The 21,999-nt window shown below is 45.7% G+C and overlaps 1 protein-coding gene across 1 annotated transcript in view; it reads left to right on the top strand.

The window, feature by feature from the left end:
- Positions 1 to 21,999, top strand: part of MED13L (mediator complex subunit 13L) — a 205,707-nt gene that overhangs the window by 125,279 nt on the left and 58,429 nt on the right. Inside the window, exon 5 of the mRNA XM_071571766.1 lies at positions 20,241 to 20,386. Within this exon, the coding sequence (XP_071427867.1) occupies positions 20,241 to 20,386 (146 nt within the window). The remainder of the gene's footprint in view (positions 1 to 20,240; positions 20,387 to 21,999) is intronic.

Below are 21,999 nucleotides of genomic sequence, written 5' to 3'. Positions count from 1 at the left end.
GTTCTAGGATAGACACTTGGATTGCAGGAATCAGGGAAGTTTGTGTTTCTTTTGTCAAGTGCTGTCAGTGAAGCAGCCAAACCCTGGGAAGTGGTCAAATTCAACTCTTCTGAATGTATGTCTGCTTTTACTTAAATTATTCCTTTTTTCTGCTGAGAATCTACTTTAAATATTGAGCTCTAACAAAAGAATTATTCTTGGTTTCAAAAAGAAAATTAATGACCTTGCCCCAAGGTACGGGTGGGAATACAAGAGGAATAATCCTAAATTTTTTTTCTGACCACTCCTTATGCTTTAATGTTGTTATCCTTTTTTAACCACTTAATTCCATGTCAGGAGGGTTGGTCCTGTTTCTGTAATACAGAAAAAGAACACAAAGCTGAACAACAAGTAGGCTTGAACAGAATGAAATGTAAACCTGTTCTTCCTTCTGCCCTCTGGAAGAGGAGGGTCAAATGCAGTTGGTGTTTAATCCAGGGCAGTGCTGCTGCAGAGCAGGAGCTGTCCCTGGAGTCTGGAACTCACACACAGGTTTGTCTCTGCCTCCACGCTGCCAGATTTGGCTGCTCCAGCACAGGGGGTGCACTCCGTGCTCTGGATGGAGAGAAATCCGACAGAAATCTGGTTCTTCAAGTGACCTAAATAATTCTCCTGGTTCTTCTGCTCTGTCAGTGCAACATTAATGGGGTCAGATAATACCCAACACTTGGGGGTGTTTCTTCATAATTATCTGTTTAACCTTGTGATGAGGGTAATGTATCTGCTCCATCTGTTACTAATTCAGCTGAAGTGAAACTGGTTTGTCTGTTTGGAGGCTGTTGGTGTAAATGCCGATGGATAATCATGAGAAGAAGCCATGAATACTGTAATTAACTGGCTTTGTGTCATTTCTAAAGGTAGAAATGGTTATTGATGCTGGCCACCAGCATGAGCTATAGGTCAAAAAAGTCTCAAAGCTCTGCTGATTCTGACAGATGTTTTCAGTCATTGTGTGCAGGAATTTTGTAGGTGCTGTTTCAACTTCCATATTCTAAAACTCATCACTGCACTTCACACTAATGAGCAGACTGGGCAAAGAAGCCAAGAAATTAATGGACCATAGAAACTAAATTACCCTTTCAACCCTGAAGAAAGTCTTCCCTCACACTCAGCTCATGGACTGATCCCAGCACAAGGAAAACAGAACCTGCTAAACCCATTTGCTGGCCCTGTCTTACCTTGGTATTCAATCTCTGTAGTCTTTAACAAAACCAGACTGTGCCTTGTTTCAAAATAGTTTCTGTAGGTTTAGATTTCTTTCAGACTTCCACATTTAATAAAATTTGGCACCTATCTGAAGTGAATTTTTCCCCCCACTCCACTCCTTTGAATTCCCATGGCTGCTGGAAACTCGAAATCCTCTCTGCTTTGTGGAGAGAGCTTTAGAAATGGAAATTTTAGGGCTGTCTTGGATCACTGTTACACCACTTGCCATCAGCCTCGATGCTGCAGAAGAATAAACTGTGAGGAAAAACAGTTAACTACAAAGTTCTCATGAGACACGTGTTTTCAGGTGCTTTAAGACTCTTGGTATAATTTTGTTAAGAAAAAACAAAGTGTACAGAATGCAGTCTGCAGTTTGATCTGGTTTATTTTTGGCAGCAATTGCAGTGTGTGGGTTGTCAGGGCTGGGGACCAGCTCACCTGGAGGGAGCTGCACTGCTGGCTGTTCCCTGCAGCAAGGCACTGCTGTTACAGACATTCCCAGTTTTCCCAGCACTGGGAAACCTTTCCATGCCTTACTCCAGCAATTCTGCCCTGCACCAAGATGTTTCCCTCCTCCCAAAGCCCAGACAGACAGTTATGTGTTTGTGTTTTCCCTTAGGTGACCTTATTCTTGCTGTTCACAGAATCCCAGACTATTCTGAGTTGGGAGGGACCCACCAGGATCAGAGAGTCCAACTCAAGTCAATGGCCCACACAGGGGATTGAACCCATGAGTTTGGCATTATTATAACCAAGTTTTAACCACATTCTCTCTGTGTGGTCATTACCTGTGTGTTTGTACAGACCAGGTGGTTCAAAGGTGACGTTGGGTATCTTTGTTCTCTGTGCAATGGAAGAGCTGACCTGCACTTCACCATCCCCACCTCAGATGGGGACTCTGGGGACTCAGTGCTACTGAAAAAACCTGTCAGATGCTGCCTGAATTTGCAAGAATTGCTGTATTCACACAGTTAAAAGCAGATCTGAGAACTTGTATTAGCAGAAGGGAACCCTTTGGTCATACAAGTTCATTTCCAGTGGGGCTTTTGTGAGGAGAGGAGGGAATGGAGCTTTGCTCCTGATGTCAGCAGATGTGCCCAGGGGTTGGCTGGGCTTCCTTAGCACTTGCACTCCAGGAAAGCCTCTCTGAGCGTTCCACTCTCTTCTCACCTTCAGCTGGGTCATCACATTTGTTCTCTTGGTGTTTGGGTGGGGTTTTTCCCCAAGAAGAAATCAGTGGAATGAGTGAGAACTGGCAAGATGTCTGGAGTGAGAGGATCTGCTTCTGAGTCTCTTGACTCTTTCTGCATGTTCTCAGCAGGGCCAGAAAGAGCAGCTTCCCATGGTGGAGCACTCACTGTGTGACTAAGAATATCATATTCCACCAGCATGGACTAAAACTTCCTTGTAGAAGGATCCATGGAACATTTAGCTGGCAGTTTGCACCCCCTACAGAACTCAGGGACTCCTCTTGCTGGGGTGAAAAGCAGGAGATTTCTGTTGGATTTTGGATACAGGTCCAAAAATAATTTTCACCTCTGAATATATGATGTATTTTCACAAAGATGTTCTTTCATTTGTATCATTGAGATGTTCCTTCCTCTAGCAGATACCTGTTGGAAGTTCTGTGTATGGAAAATACAAAGGTATGTGTGTAATGTGAGAGGTTTCTGTGTGATTGGTACACACTGACAGAAACAAATTGTCTCATCGCTGGTACTTGTTGCAAATTGCTGGCTGGCTGAGCAGAAAATGTTCACAACTGCTGTCACTGATGTGTTACTGGCCAGTGTGATAAAACCCTCACTTGTTAGGTTTTAATATTAATGAATGGTAATTTTACACTTAATTTTTGCATAAGGACTGTGTAAAATTCTGTAGTCTCAGGAAACTTTTTTTTCCTCTGAAAGCCTGTCTTAAATAAAAAGTGCCTTAACTAACAGTGTCTTAAAGAGGGACAATACAGTTCACAGAACGCACAGGAATTGTAGAGAGGTGGATCTGTCCAGGCCGCTGGAGCACCAGGAAGGTGTGAAATGCCTCTTGCCTGGGGCTGCTGTGGGTTGTGTTGGGCGTGAGGGAACGGGGCTGTTCTTTCTTTGGAAATCTGAGTGATTCCTGTCCAGCTCTTGCTGCTGGTTGGAGCAGGATAACATTTAAAACTTCAGCTGCTGCACTGCTGGTTTGGGCACTGGGCAGGGGGGTGATCTTTGCTTCCTCGAGGTCACCAATGTTCTGCTTGTGGCTGGTTGGTTCTTCATTTGAATTCTCAGAGGGCTTTATGAAGCTGCTTGATAAAGCTTCATTTCTCTGAGAAATGCAGATGGAGTTGTGTACTTAAGTCCAAGTGGTTGTTTTGGACCAGAAGTTCCAGTGATGAGATGAGAATATAAATTCCTTTTCTTGCTCCAGCCTCTCAATTCCACTGTCATCCAGCCAGCCCTTCCAGGCTCTCATTTCTCTCAGTAAAGTGTCAGTCCTCTGTTTTTGGAGAAATTCTTTGAATGCATTCATATATTAAGCATTTTCCCTTTGATGGATAGGAATGGGATCCTCGTGTTATCCTGCCCTGCTTCCAAGTGGATGCTGGAGCTGTTCCACTGGGGCACTGCACAGTTCTGTGCTACTGACAGATACAGTTCTATTGAGAATACAAAGAATTGCCGACCTTAAATCGCATCGTAACTGAATCAGATGGTGGTGGTTTGCCTGCTTTGGACAAAGGCTGATGGAGAAACAGGTGTGTGTGTGTGTGTGTGCAACGAGGCTGGAGAAGGGACTGGAGCTCAAGTGCCTTCAGGTTCAGGAGATTGGTCGTGGCACTGAGTGCCTGATCTTGTAAAGGGACTGAATTTGGACCAAAGGTTGGACTTGATGATCTTGGAGGTCTTTTTCAACCCAATCAAGTCGATGATTCTGTGATTCTATGACCCCTCTGGCAGCCAGGCAGAAAGGGACCTGGGGGGACTGAGGGACAGGAAGCTCAACAGGAGCCACCAGTGTGCCCAGGTGGCCAAGAAGGCCAAGGGGATCCTGGCCTGGATCCAAACTAGCGTGGCCAGCAGGCCCAGGGCAGTGACCCTTCCCCTGGACTCTGCCTTGGGGAGGCCACACCTTGAGTGTTGTGTTCAGTTCTGGGCCCCTCAGGTCAGGAAAGAGATTGAGGGGCTGGAGTGGGGCCAGAGAAGAGCAACGAGGCTGGAGAAGGGACTGGATGTGGCACTGAGTGTCCTCTTAAACACCTCCAGGGACAGAGAATCAACCATGTCTTGATCCAACCCCACTGTGATCACCAGCCCAGGGCACTCTGTGCCCTGGGCTGGTGATCACAGTGGGGTTGGATCAAGGGTTGATGATCTCCGAGGACTCTTCCAACCCAACTGAGAAGAGCAACGAGGCTGGAGAAGGGACTGGAGCACAAGTGCTGTGGGGAGAGGCTGAGGGAGCTGGGGGTGTTCAGCCTGGAGAAGAGGAGGCTCAGAGGTGACCTCAGCACTGTCTGGAAGTGCCTGAAGGGAAGTTCTGGCCAGGTGGGGGTTGGTCTCTTCTCCCAGGCACTCAGCAATAGGACAAGGGGGCACGATGGGCTCAAGCTCTGCCAGGGGAAATTGAAGTTGGAGAGCAGAAAGAAATTCTTTGCAGAGAGAGTGCTCAGGCATTGGAATGGGCTGCCCAGAGAGGGGGTGGATTCCCCATCCCTGGAGGTTTTTCAGCTGAGCTTGGCCGTGGCACTGAGTGCCATGATCTGGTAAAGGGACTGGAGTTGGACCAGGGGTTGGACTTGATGATCTGGGAGGTCTTTTCCAACCCAATCAATCGATTCTATTGGGCTGGGCAAACCTGTGGGTGTCCCTGCAGTGCCAGGGGCACAGACACCCATGGGTGGTGTTTGGCCTGGCAGCAGCTCAGCACTGGCAGCTGCTGCTGAGGGGGATGAAGGTGGAGCAGAATCTTGTGTGAAGCTGTTTATTGCTTGTCCACACTGTTGGCCACACTGTTGGCCACATCCTAAAGGATTTCCTGCCCCACTCTCGTTATTTTTGCCTCTGTGCAGCTCAGCTACACAAATGTCACTTCATGGGTGTATCTAAGGAGTGATTTCCAACATGTGCTTTGGGATTTTGTTCTTGAAGCAGACAGAGGATCAGAACAAACAGCAAAACATGTTCTTCACTTGGGGTATTTTGCTTAGTCACTTATTGTGGTGTTTTAGCTTAATGAGCAGTTTTAGAGCCTTGTGCTTGTTTTACCTTTTTCAGTGTTGAGCTGTAGAATAACAGCAGAGGCTTTGGGTTTTTCCTTCACTGAAGCAGGAGATGCTGTTTATTAATGAAGGGCTTACTGGGGTGCAGTGTTGTTTGAGAGCACTTCTCATTTCTGTTGCTCCAATGCTGTTTAAAGTACAGAAAGGCAATTCCAGCAGCGACACGAGAGGTGCTGCCGTGGGATTGTTTGATTCATCTCTGTCAGAGAGGAAGGAGCAGTTACAGGGATGTGCTTTCTGGAGTCTGTTCTGGGGAGAGAGTAACAAAATAAGACATAAATGTATGAATGCTGTGTCTACTGAGCAGAGCTCTCAGCAGGAATGCAGTGAGATCTCTCATAGCTCCTGACACGTTCCCTGCTCTTGGACACACCATGTGATTTTCTTTGCAGGTCTGTTCCCAACAAACAGACTTACCCTGAGTCTACTTTCACAGTATTTATACCTAAAATTGTTATCCAAAAACGTGCCTACCAGTGTGGCCCTGTAAGGAGAGACAGGAGGATTTTAGTCTCAAAGTGCCACAGAAATTCATGAAGGTCCTTTTGGTGCCCCTTGGATGGAGGAGATTGGAGACATGGGGGGAGGAGGTGAAGGAGTCTGGAAACGTCCCTTTTCCATGTAGTGGAGAGAAGGGCCAGTCTGGGGTGAGACAGCATTCAAAGTTTGTGTTTCTCTGTGTTGTACCCATTATTATTATTATTATTATTATTATTATTATTATTATTATTATTGTATTTCCAGTAGGGAAAGAACATGGGGAGGTGGTTCCCAAGCAGGAATTGTGTGTGATTCTGACAGTGGGAAACCTGCTATGTTAGGGAATGAAACTCTAATAATAATAATTTACATTTTAATCTAAAGATTAAAGGTATTGAAAGGTATTTCAGTCCAGTACTGTCTATTTATGCTCTGATTTTGTATTTTAAAACAGGAGTATTTTAGTAAATTTAAGATTTTGGGATCTCTGGCCAGTATAAGTCCAACTTGTGCTCCATGTTTAACCACGTAAATGAAGATTAGGTCTCTTTCCAGTCTTCTTTCTGTACAAGAGAATTCTGTATTTCTCACATGCACAGAGAAATGTGAATACACGTGGAATCAGCTGGATTTGTTCTGACAGATTTACTAATAAAGATGACAAGTAGGAAGGGATGTTTGGGGCTTCAAGCTGTAACACCCTCCCAAGGTCTGCCAGGCTAGACTTAAAAGCAAGGTCTCAAAAAAGTCCCCAGCAATGACCAAACCAACTCCCCCTCTCAGGAAAAACCCCAAGAAAACACAAGTCCCCCCCAAACACAGGAAAACCCCCACAAACAAAACTACCCACTGTATTCCACTGGGCAAAAGAAGTAACTTGATTTATCCCTCACTAAAAAGAAGTCTATTTTACAGGCTTAATATTGTCATTTCTTCTATATCTCCTTAGCTTGGTGGCCTATTACAGTTGATATTTTCTGTATACCCAAAAATGTCAAATCCAGTCAGAATTTTTTCTCAGCTGCACTATGAGAATTCACAGACTATTCACAGACTATTCTGGGTTGGAAGGGACCCCGAAGGACCATCGAGTCCAACTCTCCAGTCAATGTCCCACACAGGGGATTGAACCATGACCTTGGCATTATTACAGCCAAGTTTGAACCAACTGAGCTCATCTCAGGGTCTTCTCATTCTGATTAATTCCTTTAAAAACAATTTAAAAGCACCTCCCTGCTAAGAATACTCCCTCCTTTCTGAGTGGGGTTTGTAAGTACTTTTAAGCATTCTTGTTGTATTTTGGCCATTTCGAAGTTTGTTGTTCTATTCAATCTGTTGGTTTGGGGCAAATAATTACCTGTTAGGCTTAAATTCTGGCCTGAAGTGCAGGTGTGGATTGACCTTCCTGCCATTCCCTGGGGTCCATGGGCCGAGTGTGTCACTGCCAGACAGGGGGGTCGGGGCAGGTCTAAGGCACCATCAGGGGCTCGCTGGTCCCTTTTTGTGCCGTGTATCTCTTGCCGTCGGTAGATAAAGGCACCTCTGCTTCTCCAGACCTTCTGCGGCACCTGGAAACAGCCTCGTTTTACAGGGCAGTTTGTTAATAGGTCACTGAGCAGCCACAAAAAGGCTTTTGTTTTGCCGATGGTTCGGTCGGGTGGGCAGCGCTGGACGGAGGGAAGGGCAAGGGATTCCTGCGAGGGATTCCTGCGAGGGATTCCTGCAAGGGATTCCTGCGTTCTTGTTTTCTTTCATTCAGCTGCGGTCGTAGCGTTACCAGCCTAATCCACACAAAAAACCAGGCACTGTCACCTTCACTCTGACTCTGCTCTTTGCCCTCCTGCTCATTTGTATGGAGTCCTTTTTTCCTGAATATTCGAGTGTGTCTCCTGCAGTGGCTGATTGTGCTAAAACAAGGTCTGTGTGCAGAGCTGTTGCAGTGCCTGATGGAGGCCTGACAGCCCTGTGGGAATTGTGCAGCCTGTTGTGCCCACACCTTCAGAAACCTGCTCGTGTTTCCTGATGGAAATCAGGCTGCTGAGCAATCCCACCGTTTACCAGGGTAGAGTCATAGAATGGACTGGGTTGGAAAAGCCCTCTGAGATCATCAAGTCCAACCCTTGGTCCAACTCCAGTCCCTTTACCAGATCATGGCACTCAGTGCCACGGCCAAGCTCAGCTGAAAAACCTCCAGGGATGGGGAATCCACCCCCTCTCTGGGCAGCCCATTCCAATCCCTGAGCACTCTCTCTGCAAAGAATTTCTTTCTGCTCTCCAACTTCAATTTCCCCTGGCAGAGCTTGAGCCCATCGTGCCCCCTTGTCCTATTGCTGAGTGCCTGGGAGAAGAGACCAACCCCCACCTGGCCACAACTTCCCTTCCTTTCAAAAGGAAGTCACCTCCCCCTCCACAGGGCAGGTAAACACGATGCTGTGAAGACTCCGCCTGTCTCCAGGTGCCAGGGGGGCAAAGAGCAGTTTCTGTTCCCTGCAGGGAGCTCTGTTGGAGCAGAGGGATAGAACAGGGGCAGGGTGGGCAGAGAGTACCAGTGAGAGTGCACGTGGCATGGGGTGGCTGCCCACAGCAGAGGGGAGGATGTGCCAATACAGAGAGCAGAGTCTGCAGAGGCAACAGAAGCTTGTGCTGATGTGAAAAACAAGAGCAAAGGGGTGTACAACTCCTTTTGTCATGGTTCCACTTTTTAATTATGCTGTGAGACGTTTTCTCTGGGCTAGACAGGAAAAACTTGGATCCTAAAACTGCAGACTATACCAAGGGATATCACTGGGACTTCAGTCTAACTCATTTCCCTTCTCCCACGTTCACTGCTACCACCTGTGTTTTCTCTGTTTCTGGATTCTTCAGGAATAGGATGGGAACAGTAATAGCACAGCCTTTAAATATTCAGGAAAACAGAGTTTAAACATTCAGAAACTTTGGCAGGCTGTCAAGTTACTGGGCAGGGGGAGGACGAACCAGAACTGGGAAGTGGTTATTTACTTTTTCTTCACCCTATAAATCACTCAAAATTTAGAAGTATTTAATTGAAAGCATGAAGAGAATGTTTCTGACCTTGAGGAAAACCCTGCCAAATCTCAGTGACCCCTGTGAAATAATGAAGTTTTAGGGCTTGTCAGAGAAGTTTTGTGAATGTTGTACAGTCTAAACACTGCAGAGCTATTTTAAATGTGGCTACTTTACCTTTTAACAACCTTGTGTTGAGATTCCCTCCCAGGGCCGTGTCTGGTGAGCCTGGTTGGAGGATCAGGGCAAACTGCATCTGTTTGTGTAGGTACAGAAAATCAAAGGTGAGCAATTCAGATCTATACAGACCCTGTGAGACTGGAAGCAACTGAGAATAAACAAAGTCAAAGCTGCTGTTGTCTGGTGGAAGAGAAATCTCTCCCTGGGAGTTCTCAGCAACTCCCCAGAGGTTTCTCATGAGAACTCCTCAGGTCTCCCACAAAACTCTGGAGGTGCACCTGAAAACATCTGGGATGAGTTCATATAATCATTGGACTTGTGAGATGTGGATTTTAACCAATTAAAAGTTGTGGCCTGATGGTGTGAAGTTCAATTTAGCCAACAGAATGTAGCTTTAACCCTACAGAAAAACCCTATCAGAAAAAAGTTCTTTGCAGAGAGAGTGCTCAGGGATTGGAATGGGCTGCCCAGAGAGGGGGTGGATTCCCCATCCCTGGAGGTTTTTCAACTGAGCTTGGCCGTGGCACTGAGTGCCATGATCTGGTAAAGGGACTGGAGTTGGACCAAGGGTTGGACTTGATGATCTCGGGGGTCTTTTCCAACCCAATCAATTGATTCTGTGAACCCCAAATAAACTGTGTGCTGTGTGTAATAAAAGGTCTTCACTGTAAACCTCACAGGCTTGTTGAGTGAAGTCCTTTCTCTCTCCACAGATTATTTACTTTATGTTTGTGTGTGGGTTTGTGTCATGCCCCGACGCTCAGAGTGGCATCTGGCGGTCTCTGCACAGGGGGCAGAGCCCTGTGCCTCGTGCCTGGCACCTCTCACACTCACCCAGCTCCCAGAGCCATTGCTCTCCTGTTGTTTGCAGTCAGTTTAACAGCAGACAAAGCTGTGCCAGCACCACAGAAGCAGCCAGAAAGTCTCCACCAGCCCCTGTGTGTGTGGGGGAGGGTTCAGTGCAGCACATTCCCTGCCCCAGGAGCTGTGTGGGCTGGCAGAGCCCCTGAGCCAGCTCTGGGGATGGCACTAAGGCCGAGGCACAGCTCCTGGTGAGGGGCTGCACAAAATTCCCACAGGTCTCCAAAGGGCACGTCAGGAGAGTGAGGATGGATGGATGGATGGATGGATGGATGGATGGATGGATGGATGGATGGATGGATGGATGGATGGAGGATCCTGGTTTTCCCGCCCCTGGGGTCAGGTCGTGTGGGTGTCCCTGGGTGATGGTCCCCAGGGCTCTGTGGGGTTCAGCTCCCTCAGCAGCACTGCCTGGAGTCTGATTCGTGCCAAGGCACAGGGTTGGTGTTCCAGGAATTTCTATAAAATAGTTCTCATGCACAAATGTTTTTGTGTGGTGTTGGGATTGGTGTTTCTTTCTCTTCATTTTCAGTCAGAAACTTGTTCTTAATTCAAAGGGAACACTAAGGAGAAAATAATTTATATTGTAAGTTTTAGGTGTTTCTTTCTTTTCATTTTCAGACAGAAACTTGTTCTTAATTCAAAGGGAACACTAAGGAGAAAATAATTTATATTGTAAGTTTTAGGTGTTTCTTTTCATTTTCAGTCAGAAACTTGTTCTTAATTCAAGGGGAAAACTAAGGAGAAAATAATTTATATTGTTAGTTAAGGTGTTTCTTTTCACTTTGTAGCAGAAACTTGTTCTTAATTCAAGGGGAAAACTAAGGAGAAAATAATTGATATTGTAAGTTATTTTATAAGATTGCTTGGTGGAACTGGAAACACAAACCCTGGAAACACAAACTGGAAACACAAACACATTTGGTATAAGAATAATTATTTTTCCTTCTCATGATTTTTCTTGAATTGTGTTCTTGGAACATACTCTCTCTTTAATTTTCAGTGCTCTTGGAACATACTTTCTTTAGTTTTCAGATAATTTGTTTATAATGTGTCTGTGTAAATGTTTAAAATACAACAAATCTTGGACTGATGCAGAGCAATAATATTTTCCTTTCATTTCTATTTATTTGACCCTCATGTGGTTTCAGGAGAAAAATTATTTTTTCTTTTCAAACCTTTTGCTTGGTTGAGCAGCTCATGGAAGAGGTGATGAACTCCTTGGCTCACTTTGAGATTTCCTTATTGCTTAAATACAGAAGTCCTGCAGCCATGCTGGTTACTCTGTGGGAAGGTCAAACATCCTGCCCTGTTCTACTGGTGAGATTGGGAGTGGGTTTAGTAGGCAAAAAACATCAATATGTTGGAGTTTTCCCTCCCCCCCTTAAGATTGTGTTGCTGGAGGTTGCTGGTTTGGGATCCTGTCCCATACCTGCATTACCCACCTGAGGAATGATTTCCTTGGCTGGCACATCCATCTCTCCCTGTGTTGGATACCAAATTATTTCCATGTACCTCACAAAGGAAGGGAGTTGTGGTCTCTGTGTGGTGATGGAGTGTGACTGAATTTGTTAAACTGGTTACTGTGCTTGGCAAGAAGAAACAAGTCCTGATTACAGCAGACCACCTAGAAGGTGGTTATTACAAAACCTGAAATTCTGGGCTTTCCAGTCAGGAAATGTGAGGGTTAAACTTACATAGAGAGAAGGTAGAAGAGCAGAAGACCAAGGGGACACAGGGGAAAGCCTGGAGAGAGAAGAGAGGAGCAGGAGGTGGGTGAGGACTAGAAACTAACAATAATTACCATAATTATATGGGACCTGCAATTGTCATCTTGAAAAATAAACCATTCAGAGCATGACTGGTAGCTGGAATATTGGGGAACAGAGAGTGGATATGGCTGAGTGAGTTGTGTGTCTTTAGTACTCCATAGCCCTGCTAATGCAGGTCTTTCTCCACTCCTAAATGTGATTTGTGTGCCACCTGTTCCGACTGCAGTCACTCTCCAGGGACATCAAATGGGAGGCAGCATGTAGGAGCTAAATTATTTGGAGAGGATTCAGTGATTGACTTCAATGTAAAGGGATTAATTGGTCTCTAAACTAGTCAATTAAACTGTACTCCGAAAGTGGAAAGATCACAAATGCGTGGCAGTGAATAAATTAATGCATTTTTCATGGGTTTGGAATTTTCTACATGTTGCTTAATTTGTTTTGAATCATAAAATTTATTCCATTAATTGTGATCATGCTGCATAATGGACACATGTGAAACAATTTTGTGCAGCCATACTCCTAAAGGACAGCTGGTAGCAGGCTTAGAGCAGGAATTTCAGGAGGTGTTTACAGCCTCTGCAGTCTCTTTCACAGGCCATGCAGCAAAGGAGAACAAATTTTCTCTGAGACCAGGCTGTAAAATGGATGGGGTTCAGGGCTCTGAAAAATCTGTGGCACTCATTCAACTTTGTGCTCTTCAGTAGGAGCATGAAGGGCATTTTATGCTCAGTCCTTGGTGTGCTGTGCAAAGAAAGAGAGAGAGATTTACCTGCTTGGCTTTGCTTCAGTGTTTTGGGGGGTGTTTTATGGTTTGTTGGGGGTTTTGTGTTTTTTTTTTTGTTTTTTTTGGTGGTGGGTTGGTTTGTGATTTTTTTGGTTTTGTTTTTTTTCTTTGTTTTTTTTGTTTGGTTTTGTTTGTTTTTTTTTTTAATTCAGCCAAGGTATAGTTATTTTTTTCCACTCTTCAGTAGTGCTGCTCTCCTGCCACATCCCAGAGGTCAGCTGCAAGTCCTTGGAATATTAAAGCTCTCCATCAAGATTCCTCTCTCTTCATGCTCTGCCTTTGAATACACTGGGTTTCTGTCACAGGTTTCTAATCATGCAGAGACAGCAGAAGGTTTGGTTTGTGGGAGAAGTGAACATAGAGGAAAATCGAGTCTTCCAGCACTCAGAAATCCTGTTTGCAGTTGTCATTATTAATTATGACATTATTAATTGTGAATAATTGGTGTAAGATGGTCAGCAGTCCCCCGGCTCACACAGGAGCGTGGCTGGGTCCCCCCTGCAGAGCTCCCAGTGCTGTTTGTCTGCCAGAAAAACTAAAAATTGTCTTGCAAAAATGGGTGCAGGGGCTTAATGCCTGAAAGTCTGAATTTCTTTGTAAGGTTGTGTGAATCTATGACACAAAACTAATGATATAATGTTTAGTTCTCCTTTTCCCTCGAGGAGCCCATGGGAAGCAGCTGCTTGAAAGCACAAACCAAAGCTGCATTACTGGTTTTTAGACATGGAGAATAATAATCTTCCTCGTATTTCTGTGCTGAGCAAAGTGAGTGACCACAGTTCCCCCTGTTGATGTGCTTTGCTTTGTGAATGAACCTGATAAATTTAATTTCATCTGCAGTGAATTTGATGACAGCAAAGGGCGTGTGGCCCTCCTTCCCTTTGGGTTTGCTGTATGTTTTTCAGGAATATCCCTTCTGAATGGCCTTAATTTAACATAATGCTGCTTTGGCTGATAGCCCTCAGCCCCACGGGGTGCAGGGGAGAGGGGGGCAATAACCTGCATCACACACAGCAACACCAGCGGGTGCTCGAGGCCCTGCAGGGAGAGAGAGGAGGGCCCTTTGCTGGGCTGGGTTTGTGTTTGCAGCTTGGATGGCAGAGGGTGCTGCCTGTTGGTGACTGTGATGCCAGAGCCTGTGGGCACGTCTGGAGAGCATCTCTGTGACTGGGAGAGCGAGGAGTTGAAATGGAGATGGAGCAAATGGATTGCCTGGTACCCTGGGAATGGTGGGGATTGCTGGTCCCGTGCCAGCCCTGCCTCCCCTGGCACACTGGGAAGAACTCTGACTGCTTGTGAGCAAATCATTCAGGGACTGTGACAAACAGTTGTCTTCCATGACATCTCAGCTTTCAGTGCTTCTGAGCCTCATTTGTAGGATTTATGTGGAACTGTGTAATTATCTTTGAAGATTTTGGACAAATTCCTTGCCAATCTGCAGAGAGCCCTCCCCAGTATAACCCCGTGGTGCCAGCAGGGTGTGTGAGTGGCACTGACTGACTGGCTGCTTTACCTGAGTGACCTGAGGGTCACCTCATGCACTTCATACCTTGCAGTCAGGGTTGTTGTGGGGCCTTGACTGGTTTAGTTCTCCTGTTTTTGTTCTTTAGAATCATAGAATGGATTGGGTTGGAAAAGCCCTCCGAGACCATCAAGTCCAACCCTTGATCCAACCCCACTGTGATGACCAGCCCAGGGCACTCCGTGCCCTGGGCTGGTCATCACAGTGGGGTTGGATCAAGACATGGTGGATTCTCCCTCAGTGCCACATCCATAGAATCACAGAATGGATTGGGTTGGAAAAGACCTCGGAGATCATCAAGTCCAACCCTTGGTCCAACTCCAGTCCCTTTACCAGATCATGGCACTCAGTGCCACGGCCAAGCTCAGCTGAAAAACCTCCAGGGATGGGGAATCCACCCCCTCTCTGGGCAGCCCATTCCAATGCCTGAGCACTCTCTGCAAAGAACTTTTTTCTGCTCTCCAACTTCAATTTCCCCTGGCAGAGCTTGAGCCCATCGTGCCCCCTTGTCCTGTTGCTGAGTGCCTGGGTCTCCCTGGCCTGGCTGGCACAGACAGCACTGTGGGCCTGTCCCAGCTCAGGGTTCCCACAGGAGGCAGTGCTGGCTCACGGAGGAACCCAGAGCTGTTGTTTGTACACAGAGGAGCACATGTGTTATATAAACACCCCGTGACCTTTCTGTGCACACAGAACATCCCTGTACAAGGCAGACAGCAGGGCCTGCCTGCGTCACTGCTCGCTCAGGTTACAGGGTATGGAGGAGAGTCATTGCTAACAAATGGCTCTTGAGCTCAAAGGCTTTGTAAGGCAAAACAGGTTATCAAATCTATTAAATTTTTAGCTTTCAGAGCTAGTTGTGGTGTAAGACAGAATTAGTTAATTTTTTATATTTTGTTACAGAAGAATTTCTGTCCTACCCCATGTTAATGCTCTCTTAAAATGTGCAGGAATCTAGTGAAGCACAGGGCAAAGATTGGTGACAAACTTACCTGTGGCTTTGAGGGAATCTGTGCAACAAGGACTTATTAGAAGAAAGAATTGTCTAATGTGATTACTAAGGGACTGCTAATGATTTGTGGCTTTACTCCTGGAGTACTATTAATTTATGAAAATGAAGCTCCTAATGCAAATGTGGTTTGATACTCCCACACACCAGTGTGTTGAATATCCCTTTTGTTTATGTGCTGAACAGGATTCCATCACTGACTGACTTCTAACACACAACCAGTGCAATTGTGGTGTAAGACTGAAAGCTGTGCTGACTCCATTGGAATAAAATCAATGCCCACCGATGGCCAGAGTGCAACAGCTGCTCATTCCAGAGCAGCATGACTCAAATATTCATGGGAAGGAGAACACTCTCCCTCCTGAAAGCATCTTTATGAGGGGGAAGGGAAGGCCTTTCCCAAAGGATGTGGTCTATCTGGACTTCAGCAAGGCCTTTGACACTGTCTCCCATAATAGACCCCTGGAAAAGCTGGTAGCCCATGGCTTGGACAGGTGTACCCTCTGCTGGGTCAGGAGGTGGCTGGAGGGCCCAGAGAGTGCTGGTGAACAGGGCTGTGTCCAGCTGGTCCAGCTGTAATAACCTCCATGTTTCTTTGTTGATATGCTTTTATATTGCATTTTCAAGCCTATATCCTGTGTCACAATAGAAATATGGTCACACCAACTTCTGTGTTTCCTAAATAGGGATTTTTATTCCAGATTATTTAAAAAGAGGTGATTTTCATCACGGATTGTTAATTTACTCTGACTTGTCCAAGAGTGTTACTGAGTGTAGGGATGTCCAGACAGACCCCACTGTGACCTGCTACTGCCCTGTTGACAAATTAAAGGAAATTATTTTGTTTTAATCTCTTTTGTTACCCTCATGTTTCAAACCTGCCTTTTCAAGCCCTCTTTTTTCTGGTCCCCATCAAGCAAGTGAGTTGGTTTGACTATTTTCCTAATGCTTGTGCCTTGCTGCTCCCTCTTTCCTGAGATCAGACTTAATAAAGCTATTTTGGGGCTACTGGGAGTCGAGGGCTTTCAGATCCCAGCCTTAATTTTGAGGAGAATTGCAGCAGCAATACAATTTATTGGTCATAAAATACAATTAATTGTACACAGTCAGTGACTTTATGAACAATTCTTATAAAATAGAGGAACAAGGGGCTGCCAGCAGCCCAGAGGCAAGGGCAGGGAGCTTACCCTCCTCTGCAGAGAAGGGGTATTTAAAAATACTCCTCTTGAAACTGTTCTAAAAATAGGATGGGCATGTACAAATACAGGATTCTGAAATTTTCCCTGTGTTCTTCTAAGGAACCCTCAGTGTCAGCCCCGGCCTGTGGCTCCCACTGCACTTTTTTGGGGTGTGAAGAGGCTGCAGAGTGTGGGACAAGCCAGGCTTAGAAGCTCTGCATGGATGGAATTACTTCAGAGATTAAATAATAATGATAAAATTCATAGCCTAAACCCATTGTTTTAAATATCCCTCTAATAAGGAAAAAAATGGTTGTGTTCAAATAAAGATTTTTGAAGATTTTTCTTCCCCAAATCCCAAAGTAATTGTTAATGGTAAGTTTTTTATTGTTCTAATTTTTTATTGTTTTTTGAAGTACCTGATTTCCACTTCTATCATGTATTGTGGAATCTGTGGTGAGGTACAGTTTGACTTTATACCCAGGTGTACATCAGTCCATACATTCCAAACTCTGCTATGAGTTGGCATTTCTGTCACTGAGATTATTGGAAATAATCTCTTTAAAGCCTGAATGCAGACCCAGGTCCCCCTGGGCATTTCTGCAAACCTCCTGACAAAAGCAGACAATTCCTCAATCCATCAGTTGTTCTCCTTTCTCTGCCAAAGTTGTGCTGTTTAAACACAGCCAGATTTTCATAATCCTCATCTGATGTTTGTATGTCAGTAAAATGAATGTGATGTTGTTTTCTTTCAGTCCTTTATGGTAACTGAGGGTTTGACATTCATAAAGATTATGGGAAATCCTAAATATTACCTTGGCAAGGGATTCAGCTGCATATTTGGGCATCTCAAAAGTTATTTATGGTAACAAAGATTCCAGAGGAAACACCTGAAAGACACTTGGTGGCAGCTGCAGGTGCCAAATTGAAGGCTTGACACTTTATTTGAAGCTTTTTCTGTCTTAGGAGTGAAAAAATACATGGAATATTTAGGCTAAAGACACAGATCTTTTGTTTTGAGATGTTGCTACTTGTATTTCTGTCAATAGATGCCTTTTATTTCAACTTTATTTTAATTTTAGCACATATGTCTCAGTGAATAAGTGTAAATATTCTTGCAAGTGCCTGCCAAGGTGTTGTCCTGGCTGAAGAGCAGAGTGCTCAGCATTTTCACACCTCCAGCCCCAGTGCAGCCAGGGCTGGAAATGACTTATATTCTGTATATGTTCTATACATTCTATTTGGGAAGGTGACATCCCAACTGAGGCATCTGGAAAGGAAGGAAAGGCTTCTGGAAAAGTAGCTGTGAAAAAAACAGTCCTGCTCAGTGTGACCAGAGAACTGGGACTCTTTTGAACTGGTTCTAATTTTTATAAATTAGGATGAAAAGAGGAGACTTTGCTTGAGCTTGTGGGGAAATTTTCTCAAGGAAAACTGCTGCAGCTGCCCCATGTCTGGTGGCAGTGGCTGTATGGCTGAAAAAAGAGGCTGAGGGAGCTGGGGGTGTTCAGCCTGGAGAAGAGGAGGCTCAGAGGTGACCTCAGCACTGTCTGGAAGTGCCTGAAGGGAAGTTCTGGCCAGGTGGGGGTTGGTCTCTTCTCCCAGGCACTCAGCAATAGGACAAGGGGGCACGATGGGCTCAAGCTCTGCCAGGGGAAATTGAAGTTGGAGAGCAGAAAAAAACTTCTTTGCAGAGAGAGTGCTCAGGCATTGGAATGGGCTGCCCAGAGAGGGGGTGGATTCCCCATCCCTGGAGGTTTTTCAGCTGAGCTTGGCCGTGGCACTGAGTGCCATGATCTGGTAAAGGGACTGGAGTTGGACCAAGGGTTGGACTGGATGATCTCGAAGGTCTCTTCCAACCCAACTGAGAAGAGCAACGAGGCTGGAGAAGGGACTGGAGCACAAGTGCTGTGGGGAGAGGCTGAGGGAGCTGGGGGTGTTTAGGCTGGAGAAGAGGAGGCTCAGAGGTGACCTCAGCACTGTCTGGAACTGCCTGAAGGGAAGTTCTGGCCAGCTGGGGGTTGGTCTCTTCTCCCAGGCACTCAGCAATAGGACAAGGGGGCACGATGGGCTCAAGCTCTGCCAGGGGAAATTGAAGTTGGAGAGTAGAAAAAACTTCTTTGCAGAGAGAGTGCTCAGGGATTGGAATGGGCTGCCCAGAGAGGGGGTGGATTCCCCATCCCTGGAGGTTTTTCAGCTGAGCTTGGCCGTGGCACTGAGTGCCATGATCTGGTAAAGGGACTGGGAGGTCTTTTCCAACCCAATCCATTCTATGGATGTGGCACTGAGGGAGAATCCACATCTTGATCCAACCCCACTGTGATCACCAGCCCAGGGCACTCCGTGCCCTGGGCTGGTGATCACAGTGGGGTTGGATCAAGGGTTGGACTTGATGATCTCGGAGGTCTTTTCCAAGCCAATCCATTCTATGACTTCAGGACTAGAGTTCATGCTTATAGTTGCTTGTGGTTGTTCTTGTTGGTGAGGGGAGTGAGACCTGCCCCTAAACCAGGTCCATCAAGGCTGGCCCAGAGCCAAAGCCAACACTCAGAGAGCTGTGCACAGCTCTTGAATTGGACAGCAAAATTACTGCATGCTTATCACTGCAGCTCTGTGCATTTCTGCTTGATTAAAATGATGATAAAAAGCTTGAAATGTGTTTTGCTTTCTTTTTTTCTTGTGGTTTTCTGGCAAGGAATATTGAAGCAAATAGTTGTCTGTGGTGAGAGGCTGTTCTGTGGGTAGAGTGGAGTGAGAACATTTTCAATGCCATTCACTTCATACTATATTTGATCATCAGTGACAAATCCATCATTCACCTTAGACCACTGTCAACATTTTGTAATTTTCATGTGATTTTTTATTCCTTAATGGAGATTCTCATGAGGCCTTAGGCAAACACCTTTCAGGCTCCCTTTTTTATTCCCTTTCAGCTTAGAACTCCTTGCAGAGTGAACTTGGAGGAATTTCTGTAGGCCTCTGTTTCCACTGCTTGAATCCTGGTTACAATCCCACTTGTTTGTAAAGAATCTACTCTTTTAAACAAGTAGGACAACCCATCTGTGAGGTTGTTGCCAACATTGTCACTGATCTGATAGCAAAAAACACTTCAAAAAAATAATTACTAAGAAGCTTTTGGCTTATTTAGCAGCAAAGGTATTTATTGACAACAGTGGAGGCAAACCAGTTCATACTGGGCAAAAATTTGCCTAAATTTTTTGTGTAAAATGAGCCATTTATAGTTTAAGTTCATAGTTAACACCTTCTAATTTTCATATTAATGACTGGGTGAAATCTTGGGCAGAGCTTTCCTTTTAGCTTTGAATTTGGGTGGTGCTCTCCTGACTTCATCCCTCGGGTGGTCTTGAAGTGTCTTCATCGCTGCTGGACTTTCCCTTTTCTTTGTTCAATGCCATGACCTGTCAAACTTGTAAAATCATGGCTTTAACTCTACAAAGTCTTGGATCTTTACCATTTCATCCAACTGAAGTGTCTGTCTTACTTTAATGTATGGCTTGTAACACTTGGGTCATTGACTTAAGGGTTGGATTCCATGATCCTTGTGGGTCCCTTCCAGCTCAGAATAGTCTGTGGGTGATTCTTGCCTGCTGCAAAGCCACTCCTGTGGCACACTGGTCTCTATAATTGCTGGACAGTCTGTACCAGAGCAAAGTGACTCCAGCACTTCCTGCTGTTCATGAGTTAAGCAGCTTTTCTGTGCAAACAACACTGTGCAAAGCAGGATTAGAACTTTCACAAAACTGGGGTTTTTTGGTCTCTCTTCTCTTTCAGGCCTGTGCAGTGACAGATCATTGTGTCCTGTGTGACTACCAATCAGGCCCTGGGACAGCACAGGGTGTGCAGGTGGAGGCACAGCCCCCTCAGGGTTCCCACACCCTCACAGAGCTGTTTCTCTTGCAGTGAACACCTGTCCTGTGCCTTCACCTTCTTCCTGCACGGGGAGAGCAACGTGTGCACGAGTGTGGAGATCGCGCAGCACCAGCCCATCTACCTGATCACCGAGGAGCACATCCACATGGCCCAGTCCTCCCCCTCGCCCTTCCAAGGTATGCAGCTGCACTGGGGCTCTCTGGGCTGCAGGGCCACGCTGGGGGCACCCACTCTCTGCTCAGGGGGTTGGGATGGCAGGAAAAGGGTTGTTGGGATTCAATGCTGTAGCCAGACATGAGCAGGGAATTTTTCAGCAGTTTCTGCTGGTTCACTCTGTTCTTAAAGGTACTTCATATAATGACATAAGTCCTGTGGGGAGAGGCTGAGGGAGCTGGGGGTGTTCAGCCTGGAGAAGAGGAGGCTCAGAGGTGACCTCAGCACTGTCTGGAACTGCCTGAAGGGAAGTTCTGGCCAGGTGGGGGTTGGTCTCTTCTCCCAGGCACTCAGCAATAGGACAAGGGGGCATGATGGGCTCAAGCTCTGCCAGGGGAAATTGAAGTTGGAGAGCAGAAAGAAATTCTTTGCAGAGAGAGTGCTCAGGGATTGGAATGGGCTGCCCAGAGAGGGGGTGGATTCCCCATCCCTGGAGGTTTTTCAGCTGAGCTTGGCCGTGGCACTGAGTGCCATGATCTGGTAAAGGGACTGGAGTTGGACCAAGGGTTGGACTTGATGATCTGGGAGGTCTTTTCCAACCCAGTCGATTCCATGATTCTATAAATAAAGCAAAGAAGTGAATAATTTTTGTTTAAAATACTTAATTTTATTGAAAAATACTAATATTTAAGGAAGTGAATGCACTGATATGATTTTCTGAGCTCAAATCTGTGGCTTCACACAACACAGAATACAAGCACTGAGCTTATCTGATTTAGGAGTGCTTTCCATTCATACACACTGTCAGCTATTTACTAATTTATTTTTTTTAAAAAGGTGTGTAAAACTATCAGAAACAATGAAAAACTTGAAGTATCTGTGACTATTTGTTTGCCAGTGTAAGAAATTAGAATTTTACAGAATCCAGTTAATGGCTTATTGAATTCCTGATGCAGTTTTGCTGTGATGCTCTACATAAAAAAGCTCAAAACCTTCATGATTTTGAGTCCTTCAGTTATGCTGCCCTTACTACAGTCTGAAATTGTAATTTCAAAGTAATTAAAGTAAAACTCTTTATAAAGTTCAACACACAGTAAAGAACAACACCCAGAGGATATAAAATGAGCATTTACAGACCTGTTAATTTATAGAAGCTTTATTGAAAAACATTTTGTTTCTAAATGTAAAGCTATGACAGAGGCACTTAAATCATAGAGGATTTGATTCCACTGAGCTGAATTCTGGACTCTCACATCAAATATGGCTACAAGCAAAACTGAAGCTGAGTGGAAATCCCTGTTGTTGAGCAGCTGCTGCTCCTTGTTGGTCCTGGCTGTGTCTCCCCCATGAGTTGTGCTCTCTGTCCTCAGTGCCATCAGGCCCCTGTTCCTGTGCTCTGCCCTGCCATGCACACCCACCCTTTGCCAGTGCTGCCTCCCTGCTCCTGGAGCACTGGAAATTCATCCCTGTGGGAATTGTTACTGCCCCAACTGCACCAGGGTCCCTGTTAGCTCAGGGGGGCTGTGCAGGGCTGGTGTGGGTGTCCATCCCCCTCCCAGGTGCTGTCCCTGCATCCAGGGGCTGTGTTCCCACTGGGATTCATGCTGTCCCTGGGGCTCAGGACTGTGTTCCCTCT

Source organism: Pithys albifrons, chromosome 17 (assembly GCF_047495875.1).
Source record: "Pithys albifrons albifrons isolate INPA30051 chromosome 17, PitAlb_v1, whole genome shotgun sequence".
In the NCBI taxonomy this organism is placed as follows: Eukaryota; Metazoa; Chordata; class Aves; order Passeriformes; family Thamnophilidae; genus Pithys; species Pithys albifrons.
The sequence above is the reverse complement of the archived record's forward strand: the minus strand, read 5'-3'. Positions and strand labels throughout refer to the sequence as shown.